The 12,345-nt window shown below is 45.4% G+C and overlaps 1 protein-coding gene across 1 annotated transcript in view; it reads left to right on the forward strand.

Annotated features, from left to right (window-relative positions):
* Positions 1–12,345, forward strand: part of nid2a (nidogen 2a (osteonidogen)) — a 50,287-nt gene that overhangs the window by 22,335 nt on the left and 15,607 nt on the right. The window contains 7 exon segments of the mRNA XM_083758857.1: positions 839–1,066; positions 5,473–5,619; positions 6,874–7,002; positions 10,350–10,484; positions 10,879–11,006; positions 11,241–11,343; positions 11,822–11,928. Coding sequence (XP_083614983.1) covers positions 839–1,066; positions 5,473–5,619; positions 6,874–7,002; positions 10,350–10,484; positions 10,879–11,006; positions 11,241–11,343; positions 11,822–11,928 — 977 coding nt within the window.

A 12,345-nucleotide genomic window follows, 5' to 3' on the forward strand; every position in this document is an offset into this window, starting at 1 on the left:
CTTCACAACTGGCAGCTCTTCTCTGTGTTGCCTGGGAATGCTTAGTGCCGTAAATTATAGCCGGCTGACATCATCAGCTACCATCAGTAGCTCATTGTCTCACACTGGTGTTGTATACTGTATACTGCTCCGATCAGGGCTTTTTTTGGGACCGATATCGATCATCGATTGTTTTTCTCAGGATCAGCCCGATATCGATCTTGTGTGTAAGGGGAAGATTTGAATATTTCCAATACGTCAAAACTGTTCCTGTGTGTGTGGGGTGGAAGGGGCCTGTCACAAAGATGCAAAACCATATTATACTATATGGTATCGGTTTCTCCAGACCGGGTAAATTGTCGAACACCGATCGAGTCATTTTGAGTGTAAATCGCCAGATCTTCCGATCGATCGGAGCACCTCTATTCAGGACCCAAACATGGGGTGTGCAAGCCAGGATATATTGGGCTGTGTACTGAAACATTACAATGGCAATGCAATGACATGAAAAGGGTTTCTTTAAAAAACAAAGAAAAGGTCCCGCACACTGTCACACACTTGCCAAAATGTTGCTCTTTATTAGGTCGACATTTTGGTCCATTAGACCTTCATCAGGACAGACGGGACCTTTTTAATGTATTCTCTATTGCCCTACGCACCTGTCACTAGCCTTCTGAGGTGTGCATTTTGCACAAAACAAATGCAATTACATGAGCCATATCATGGAAATATATGCTTCATCTTTTCCTTTTCAAGTTTAATTTAATAGTTGGTTTGATTCATTGTATTGTCTTTGTGGGTTACTGCTGAAAAATTGGCATACTAATAAAAGTCTGTCTGTCTGTCTGTCACCATCCAGTGGCGACCTCCACCTCGGTGCGCGAGTACTCGGTAGTGTCGGCCGAGCGCGGCTCCGAGTCCTTCTCCTTCGGGCTGCGGCAGAACGTCACGTACCGCGACTGTCGCCACGACCACCGGCCGAGCCCGGAGACCCTGCAGATCACCATGGAGCGCGTGTTCGTCATGTACGTAAAGGACGAGAACATCCTGCGCTACGCCGTCACCAACAAGATAGGACCGGTGGGAGGTGAGTGGCACGCACGCATACACAGTGTCCACTGAAGCAGAAAAGCATTTCAAATACAGCAGTAATGATGACACTTTCAGGCACAATTCAGACATACACATTGGAGCGGTTAAAGGCACCTCTCTGTATCAACTGTTGTTTATGGTAAATGATGGATAGATAAATGCTGTAGTTAGTTAGATACAGAGCCATAGAGTAAGACAGACTTGCGACATCTCCGTTCGCTTCATGGGGCCAGTCCAATGGCGGCTCTTCTACATAGGCTTCTATTGGCGAATAGGGATAACCAGAAGTTTACGGAATGCATTGGAGTCCATGGGCTTGCGCGAGTACACGAACCATGTTACCAGGCTGTTTTCTGCCCCCTCAATGTCGTAACTCTTACTCTATGGCTCTGGTTAGATTGAGAGAGAGAGAGAGAGAGAGAGAGAACAGAAAGAAGAGAGAGTTGGGGATGAAAGAAAAAAGATATAGAAAGAGAGGCAGAGAGAGAGAACAGCATCAGAGCTCAAGACAGGGTTTCACTGTTGTTGAACTGACAGCAGGTTTCTGTCATCCACCTGTCAACACCTAGATTAAGGGTACGATGACATGCTGCACGCACGCACGCACGCACAGCACAGCACAGCTGGAAGAGCTTTTCAGGACCAGAGGTTTTGTAAACATGGCTAAGTGGTGGTGAGCGTGCGTGCACGTGTGTGCATGTGCACATGTGTGTGTGCGTGGGTAGGGGGACTTTTTGTGCTCTCTGGGAAATAATATCCCATCCAATGACAGATTTTTGCTAAAGAAGGGGGATGAATAGCTGCCCAGTGATGTCATGAGAATCACAGAGAGAGAGAGAGAGAGAGAGAGAGAGAGGCATTGTTTACTACGTCTGTTTTTTTAAATATACGTTGATATTCATTGTTCAAGATATTTACAATTACCTATAGAATACATAAGGTCAAACATTGAGATGATTATCTCTGATATAACATAGCTTGCAATGTAGATAAAGTTGTATTCAGCTCTGAAAATGCTTGGTTCGGCAATATCGTTTCATTTTGGTGCCAATAAAGTAAAAAAGAAAAGAAAATTATGAAAAAAAGAAAAAAGCATATAAATCGGGATTATTTACGCTAATGCAATCTGACGTTCGACAGCGGTGTTTCGGCAGCACGGTTTAAAGTGTGAAGCTCGCCCAATGCAAATAAACCCCCCACGGAGAGGGAGTGAAAGAGATAGTGCAGGAAGAGAGAGAGAGAGAGAGAGAGAGAGAGAGAGAGAGAGAGAGAGAGGTATTTAGTTGCAGCTGTGCTAAGTTTCTGGCACCATCAGTGCTTTGCTCAGCCTGTTGTATGAAACGTTTTTGAAATACTTCAACCCATTTAGACTTTATGTCAAGGACCTCAAAATTCATGTATTTGGCTGACCCCCCCCATCTGAAAATGTGTTTTCCCAGAAGCAAATATTTGTTAGTTAGTTAGTTCTCTGTGAAAGAATAATTCTATATTCAAATATTTGCGCCACATTTTTACAATTAAGTAAAAGTTATTTCCACCTTAGGATGACACAAGGCTCTTTATTAAATATATTAAATTTTTTACCGCTATACACCGGGGACACACACACACACACACACACACACACACACACACACACACACACACACACACACACACACACACATATATATATATACTGTACATTAGACGTGCAAACACATGCATGTGCACTCACACGCAAACTGATACACAATCTTGGCTTAGTTAAAAGCGACAGGTGGGAAACGGCAGACATCACTTTGATGCTGTGTGTGTGTGTGTGTGTGTGTGTGTGTGTGTGTGTGTGTGTGTGTGTGCTGCACACACGCTTGCGCTCCACTCCCTCTCCCTCTCTCTAATTATCCCCCGGTTAAAGCAATCTTTCCTCCTATCCCTCCACCCCTCCCTCTCATCTTCCCTTCTTTCCAGCAATAGTTCTGACTTTGAAGAGTCCCTTCCTCTGTCTGTCTGTCTGTCTGTCTGTCTGTCTGTCTGTCTGTCTGTCTGTCTGTCTGTCTGTCTTTTTTATCTGTCTTTGATAATGAGCCAAAATTGGTCCTTGGCCTCAAGAGATGGAAGCAAGCTGTGTGTGTGTGTGTGTGCGCGTGTGCATGCGCACGCGCGTTTATACGTCCGCACACATGTGTATGTGGTGTCTGTGGTTTGTGTGTTTACAGTGCAGTCCATTGCAGTGTTTCCTGTTGCTAACCCCAGGGACACACAAGTGCGAGTGCGCGCACACACATACTGTACACATACATACACACTTCACTGAGGCACGCACACACGTGTAAAGAAAAGCAAAGCAAGGGAACCGTGATGGCCCAGTGGTCATACTCTGCCCCCCCCCGCTCTCTCTCTCTCTCTCTCTCTGAAGGGAGATATTAAAGATATATAAGGGCGATATTAAAAACAATCATGACATGAACTGAATCTTTCAAATGATGGTCTTCAAGAGACAATAAAGTGGCAGCACACACTGGCAGTCAAGGGTGCCATTAACCCATTCTGGGCGGGAACCCCTCTTGGGGTTCTGTACAGTATGTACAGTATTCAAAAATGTAAAATTTTTGATGTTGCCATATACATATTTGAAGTTTTTCAGAGAACTTAGGTCAGGAATTAGAAGCGTTGTTTTCCCCGGCCTCGGTCCAAAATGGGTTAATATTCTATTCTGGACACAGAGTAATAAACAGTCCCTCCTGGCAGCTAACATGCCTTCTTCAGGGTTCATCGACTGACTCCATTGAAGCCAAAGCTGATGAAGTTACTTTGAGACTCTGAGGTTTATTTTCAATCCGTTCCAGTGTTCCCATTAAGCCCTTTCATTGGTTTATGGTCTGGGACTCACCGCCATGTGGGCATATTATGAAGAAACCATACACACATCCGTTTACTCATCTCCTTCTCTCTCTCTCTCTCTCTGTCTCTCCCCCTCTCCCCCTCTCATAGCCATATGTTGAGAGTTAGGAATGTGAATTGAGTCACTTCCACAGATGACCCCCTGTATAGCCCCCCCACCCACCACCCCCTATTCCTCCTTTTGAGAATTGGTCTTGGTTTATTGTTACACATGCATTTGGTTAGAAGAACACACCAGCCAGACTAGTCATTCGCTGCAATTCGAGGGAATTTGTCTCACTTCATTTCACGTTAAATCATCATCATCATCATCATCGTCATCCGGCAGGCAGGGAACGAATGTCATGGCTCAATAAATACATAATCAATCAAATCAGTTTCTAGAAAGCATCTGCATTGTTGTTTCCAGACTTGCGGGATTTAAAGTTAAGACAAATCCACTCAGGTCTGTGCTCAGGATTCTAGGAACTCACGTGTGTTTGCTGCAGGCGCTGTGCCTCTTCACCCTGCTTTAGAGCAGTCTGGTTGGTGGTCTGTTTGTCAAGTGTTTCTTTGTGATGTCTACTAGTACCCAGTGGTGAAAAGTAACTTCAGTACATTTGCTTAAGTACTGTATTTAAAAGTACAATTTTGATGTATTTGTAGTTTACGTTTTACTTTTTTACCAATTTCCAAAACTTTTACTTCGACTCCACTACTGTACATCTCAGAGACACATATTGTACTTTTCCTCCAGCCTCTACTACAAAAACTTTAGTTACTAGTTACTTTGTAGATCTAGATTATCTATCTAATAAATGAAGAAATGTCTGTGTGTGTGTGTTTGTCTGAATATCCTAGCCACCCTGCCCCCCCTCACTTGCACAGTTCATCTGCATTTTGCACACAGAAATGGACCGTCATGTTATGCAGGGCATCACAAAGCCCTTTTTCCAAATTAACAAATTGAACGCTGTTTATTTGCGTTCTCCCACAGTTACACCCTTCCTGCACATGCGTGGTTGCCACAGCGTCACCCTTCATGCGTGGTGGCTTTACTGCGCATGTGTGGTTGCGTTACACCATCATTCGTTGCCTATCAAATTTTGCCACGGGCCTCATAACAACACTGACTCACATGTACTCACATGTCGTATGTTTTTGGATGCCAATGTCTCTACATTGCTCCATTTCACCTCTGGAAAAACACGGACACTCCTGTACTGACCGCGATGAAGTGAACGTCTGCACACACGTTGATTCTGTGTGTCTTGCGACGACGGGTCGCGGACGCGGGTCATGTGTGTGCGTGCGTGTGTGTGTGGTGTCCATATATTCCACCGGGGTATATGGACTAGTTATTACAAAACATGCATTAATCACTTCAGCCCTATATACATTTCGGCCCATTTGAAAATAGCTTCTGCTTATTTTCAAAGATATATTTATACATTTGAAAACTTGAAATGGGACATTCTGCATATAGTGAGTACTTTTTACTAAATGTCTTCCTCTCTCTCTCTCTCTCTCTCTCTCTAGTTGAGCCCTCAGCACCAGAGCTGGTGAACCCGTGCTACATGGCCACCCATGACTGTGACACCACAGCCCAGTGCATCCCTGGGGTTGGACAGGCCTACCAGTGTCAGTGTGCCACTGGCTACAGAGGAGACGGACGCAACTGCTATGGTAACACTGTCTGTCTGTCTGTCTGTCTGTCTGTCTGTCTGTCTGTTTTCCTAATTCGTTCCTTCCCTCCTTCCCACTAGTGTCTTGACCCATTACATGAGCGTGCCGGATCGCGCATCACACACACACACACACACACACACACACACACACACACACACACACACACACACACACACACACACACACACACACACAGTCACGTCAGTGTTTAATGTTAGAGGGAGACGCATGCTTTCCCTCACTCACTCACTCACTCTCTCTATCTATCCATCTCTCTTGGAGTCATTTCTCCAGTATGACAGTGTGTTTATGTGTTTGAGCGCTTTAAGATGCCCAGCACGCACGTACGCACGCACACACACGCAAGCACGGGCATACACGCACACAGTGAGAGAGAGAGTTTAAGTCTGTGTCTGTCTTCCATCAACCTCTGTCTATGCAGAAAGGAGGGGTCAAGTAGAGGGTGAATGGAGAGATGGAGCAATTTCTCTTCTTTTCCCACCCTTTTTTTATCATGTTCTCGCCTCCTCTCCTCTCCTCTCCTCTCCTCTCCTCTCCTCTCCTCTCCTCTCCTCTCCTCTCCTCTCCTCTCCTCTCCTCTCCTCTCCTCTCCTCTCCTCTCCTCTCCTCTCCTCTCCTCTCCTCTCCTCTCCTCTCCTGGTTATTGTAGTAATGTTGTAGCTAATAGGGACCTCCAGGGGTTTTAGGGGACATTAGGTCTGTCATTAACCCAGCATCAGGTGGTCCTCTCCTGGTGAGAGGAGTAGGAAAGCCTCAGGCAGAGGCCTCAGTTCCCACAGCTAGGCCTCTCATCTTGCTCGTCACACACATTGTATGTGACAGTGTGCGTGCGTGCGTGCGTGCGTGCGTGCGTGCGTGCGAGAGCTTGTATACACATAACCAAGTTATACTCGTACTAAATTTCTAACAGACAAGCACACACACACACACACACACACACAGAGGCAGGCATACAGGGTTGTGCGAACAGACATGCACCAGTAATGACCTATAAATTGTAATTTTACAGGTCACTCTCCTCTCTCTCTTTCTCTCTCTCTCTCTCTCTCTCTCTCTCTCTCTCTCTCTCTCTCTCTCGCACGCACGCACACACGCACGGACTCAAATTAATTCTCATTTAACAGGTACATAAGTTATCCTTGTTCAGTCTCTCTCTCTCGCTGGATGTATCTCTCTTCCCAAACCTCCCGACCACTCTGTGTGATTGTCTCTCTCTCTCTCTCCCTGCAGATGTGGATGAATGTGCGGAGGGCCTGAGTCTGTGCGGTGCCCACACCGACTGCGTCAACCTGGCCGGCAGCCACAGGTGTCAGTGCCAACGAGGCTACGAGTTTGGCTACGACGGACGCACCTGTGTTGGTGAGTCACATGCTTACGAGCTAGCACCCCCCCCCACACACACACACACACACACACACACACACACACACTAGTACAGCTCAAACGGTGCCTGGTCATCCTCGTTGTCTAGGCACAAGTTCACGTAAATATGTACACGATGTAAACAGGTAGAGGCTGTAGAGTGTAGACCATAGCTCAACATTCCATGCATTCTCATTCCCAACTTGTCATTATGTTGACTTTTGGGCCTTTTGCGTACCATATACGGCAATATTGATTGACGTACCACGTGACTCGGAACACGAAAAGCGTCATTAAAAGGGTGAACCAGTGATGAGCAGTAGTCAGTATGTGATGAGTTGGGAGTGAAGTATAACATAATGCTTAAAACACCAAAAGGGGTTCCCGTCCTGAATCGGTTAACATTTGAAATATTTGAAGTACAACACTCACGACTCCACGTGGGCATCGGATTATTTCCGTGCCTCTCGAACACTCTGCGCTTTAACCATTGTTTTATGTTTAAATGGCTGTGCCTCCAGTGATGCCACGTGTTTTATTCTCCGTGTGAAACCACGTTTTAGAAGTGTCACAGCTATAGGAATAATGAAAGTATGTTATTACTACTATTATCATTGCTATTCTCAACTGTGGCCCCTGCTACTTTTCTTCTCTCCTTTGTAATTATTTCATCGGGTGTCCCGGGTCTATATTAGTCCCTTATTAAACATCTGTGTGGATGCTTTTGACAGGCAGTTGTTCAGCCATAATTCACGGTAGCGCACACAGCCTTGTGTAAAGAGGATTTGTCCACGTGCGAATGGGAATGACTTAAATGTAGAATACAATCCAAAAATATGAGGTCATGGCTTTGAAAAACAGGGAGCTGCGCGCTGAACAGGCCCGTAAATTACAGTTTGACTGAATGCAGAGGTAAAAATCATAGTAATGACTGGGTGCTAAATCTGTGAGAGTGCCACCTGCAGCGGTGCGCTGAGATCATTCATGGTGCACTGTGGCAGGTTCATCACATGGACAGCTGCTGCTGTGATGGACCTGACACAATGTCCTTTCCTTAAAACCCATTTAGGGCGAGAACCCCTTTTCGTGTTTCAAACATTATGTTATAATTTAGCTTTTGAAAAATCGTTAAAATGTTCCTCAAATCTTTCCGAAAATTGTCGTGATTTAGAAAACGTTTATTTAGTCAGGCCTGAATGGGTTGAGCCACTTGAACCCTAGCATCCCCCTTCTCAGGGCTATATATTCTGCAAAAAATAAAGCAGATCTACAAGTAGCCCCATTTGGAGCTGTAAAGCTCTGAGAATGGTCGAGTCCTCCAAAACGGCGACGAAAACCCTTTTCGCAGTATCATATCCAAAAAGAAAGGGTATTTCTACAGGGCTACAGATGATAAAATCAGGAGTGAAGCAACCACTTACATACAGTAGCTTATGAAGTCAGCCAGTACCATGTTTTCCCAGTGCAATCTTAGCAGCAGTACTGCACCTGTGGACGGGGGTTGACTGGCCACAGGCTGACTAAATAAGCAATTTAAGCCTTATTTAAGCGGTTGTTTCACCTTGCTCTATATTTTCGGATCTAATTTTATCATGTGTAGCTCTGTAGAACCTTTTGGGATATGATATTGCAAAAAAGGGTTTTCGCCAGGTTCCAAACTATTATTTTAGGTTCTATATATTTTTTGAGTGGTGCAACCACTCCAAGGAACAGCAATGTCCGTGTTCACCTATGTGTTGGTTCACCTATGTGACTACCTATGTGACTACCTATGTGACGTTAATGAGCACCAGTATGACTATTAGTACCAGTAGGGGCGCTGTTGTGCCAGAAACAGAAAGAGAGAGACAGTGCTGCACTGTTGCCTGCTAATGAGAGAGAGAGAGAGGAGGGGGCGGGGGTGGGGAGAGAAAGAGGGGAGTTGCACCACTCAGTTCACACGGGTGTGATTTTTTTTTATAGCCATGAAAGAAGAAAATTATTAGAAATGATTTAGCACTTTTTGACACACACACACACACACACACACACACACACACACACACACACACACACACACACACAGAGAGAGCAGCAGTGCACGCACAGCTGCAAGTCAGAGGAGAGAGGGATGGGGGGAGAGAGAGGAGAGGGGGGAGACGATGACAAATGGGAGAACAACAGAGCGAAAGAAAACACAAGTGAACCAGAGAGAGCCATAAGAGGAGGAGGGAGGGAGTGAGTGAGAGAGAAAATGTGAAAAATTGAACAATGATTCAATGTGTGTTTCGTTGGAATGTGCGTAGGAGAGATATCCCGCTGTGTGTGTGTGTGTGTGTGTGTGTGTGTGTGTGTGTGTGTGTGTGTGTGTGTGTGTGTGTGTGTGTGTGTGTGTGTGTGTGTGTGTGTGTGTGTGTGTGTGTGTGTGTGTGTGTGTGGTTCTATGGTCCTCCTGGCAAGGCTCTTCTTGTGTGTGTGTGTGTGTGTGTAAGAGAGAGAGAAAGCGTGCGTGCGTGTGTGCATAATGCAAGCATGACCTGCTCTTCCCCCATCACTATGACGCATGGCCTGTTTCTCTGTAATAACTCAATGTAATGTAATAGCCTCTGTTCAGCTCCTGAACTCTCTCCCTAAGCCACCAGCCAAATAAATACTGGTTAAATGACTAGCCACCCGCCACCAACTAAGACCTGCAGCGTCCTCAACTCTATCGCTCTCACCCCTGGCCAAGGTTCGGCTTGATGCGGTGTCCCTTTTACATAGGCCTGCCGTCTGTGGCTTGATGCGGTGTCCCTTTTACATAGGCCTGCCGTCTGTGGCTTGATGCGGTGTCCCTTTTACATAGGCCTGCCGTCTGTGGCTTGATGCGGTGTCCCTTTTACATAGGCCTGCTGTCTGTGGTGTTGATGCGGTGTCCCTTTTACATAGGCCTGCCGTCTGTGGTGTTGATGCGGTGTCCCTTTTACATAGGCCTGCCGTCTGTGGTGTTGATGCGGTGTCCCTTTTACATAGGCCTGCCGTCTGTGGTGTTCACCAAATGCCACAATCATACCACAGAGGTTCTCAACCTTTTTTGTTTCATTTCAGTTCAGACCACAGACCCCAATAACTCTGAGACCTGTCGAGGTCCATTTGGTTCCTAGGTTACTATCAATAATTTAGCTGGGGACCCCACTTTGATTTACCATTATTCACACAGCGGCCATTTTGGCCATTTATCAACATTTACCACTGTGAACACTCGACGAATTTATGTCCAAATCCAGCTTATACATTAAAGTGATCATATGTATATCTTGCTTCGCATACTCTGTGTGTTTTGTGAGTTTGTTGTTCATAATATGTTTGGTTTGGTTGTTTTCCAGATGTGGACGAGTGTCGTCCCCTCGTGTCGTCTCCTTGCGACGCCCATGCCAGCTGTACCAACGGTCTGGGATCCTTCCAGTGTCAGTGCCAGCCTGGGTACTATGGTGACGGCTTCTATTGTACTGTGCAGGATGGTAAGACAACGATATGTACAGTATTATCATATTTATTTAGAGGATATTACTGCAACATTTTGGTGATAAAATAAATGTACCTGCTAGTACGTGCCATCGGAATATATCAGAAGAAGCGGCACAAATCTTTGAATACCGGTATATATTCTTTCAGAAGACTTTTTTTTAATTTCGACGTCAGGTCTAAATGGGTTAAGGAGGCATTCTCACTTCTTTCGATATGTCAAAGGCAGAGGAGCGCCGTATATATTTGTTGACTTTCCGAAATGCATTTTTTTGAATGGAGCATATGCAGTATGCAGGTTCTACAAAAGTGTACAAGAAAGCAGAATGTATGGGATTTTAAATAGTCGCAGCATGTTGGTTCATTCCTTCCTCCATTGTCTCTCACCAGGCCAGCCACAGCCGACACGTCCCAAGACCCACTGTGAGCATCACAGAGACAGCGGCCCGGAGCCCTTCCCTGTGGTCGGAGCCTTCGTACCGCAGTGTGACGCTGAGGGACAGTACATACCACTACAGGTCAGTGTATTCATGAAATGACTTTTAAATCTGTTTGATGTGCACTAGGCCACAGACCCTCATAACTCTTAATGTAAATGTCATTTGGTTCCATTTCTACATCCTCAGAGATATAGACAGACCCATGTGCGTCCATTTGGTTCCTAACCGTCAATCATTTAAATGTATACGACAATACGTACATGCATAGCGAGTTTAATAATCCCATTTCTTTCTGTAAAATGCTTTGTATAGTGTCACGGTTCCTCTGGACATTGCTGGTGTGTGGACAACAGGGGGCAGGAGAGAGCAGGAACCAGGACGACGCCCGGTACGCCACCCACAGACTGCGATAATGGTGAGAATTAAGTCATAATTATTCACACAGCCGTACTGTGATTAAACCTGATTAAACCAGCTGAGAATGAAGCCATATTCACACAGCGGTACTTTGATTAAACAGTATAGCTAGAGGTGTTTTTTGGCACAGCATGAAGCAGAATGCCTTTAGCAAGCATAGCTGTCGTATAATATACCATGGCCTTGAGCGTACTATTGCTCTTATAGCCTGGCCTAGACAGCCTGCTTTCTGGTCTAGAGGGGTGCACTGTAGTTCACTACCACTCCTACTCTCCTAGACCAGAAAATGTCTCTCGTTCCCCCTGGCTTTCATTTTTTGAGCCGAACGCGAACGAAAATAAAAGCCTGCGTACCGAGGCTATTGCTCTTATAACGTGGTTGGCAGCATTTCGCAGCCAGATTTACCTAGATTAAGATTTACAGAACATCATTGTTGTGTTAATGTTAATGCTATGTATGTTTATTTGTTTTTCCAGTGCGTCCTAGGAGCCACTGTGAACACTTCAGAGACAGTGCTCAGAGCAGCAGTCCAGGAGCCTTCATACCTCAATGTGACGAAGAGGGACATTACAGACCATTACAGGTTAGTTCTTTGTCTGCTGCCCTCAACAACTTCAAAAGCTCCCAAATCTTTAATATCAGCGGTTTCAGATATTATCAGATGATTTAATCTCTCATCAGCCCTTATCAAGACCATGTAATGGAGCCAGTATGGACATTTCCTACATATTGACGTAGTTGTCAGCCATTGTCCGACGTCGCGTTTGGTGCGTTGTCCAACTGCTAACCCTATCACTAACCCTAACTCTAACCCTAACCCTAACCTCAGTCTTAACCGGCCACGTAAGTAAACATAAAGCGACGTTTTTGTATACCCGGACCACTGGTTGAAAACCACTGCCCTATAACAATAATAAATGCATTGCATTGCATTATTATGCACTTTGTGCTACTTTCTTCTCTCTATCCTTTTAAACTGCAATCAATGATGAGCCTGGTG

The sequence above is a fragment of the Protomyctophum parallelum genome, assembly GCF_964188405.1.
Source record: "Protomyctophum parallelum genome assembly, chromosome: 23".
NCBI lineage: Eukaryota > Metazoa > Chordata > Actinopteri > Myctophiformes > Myctophidae > Protomyctophum > Protomyctophum parallelum.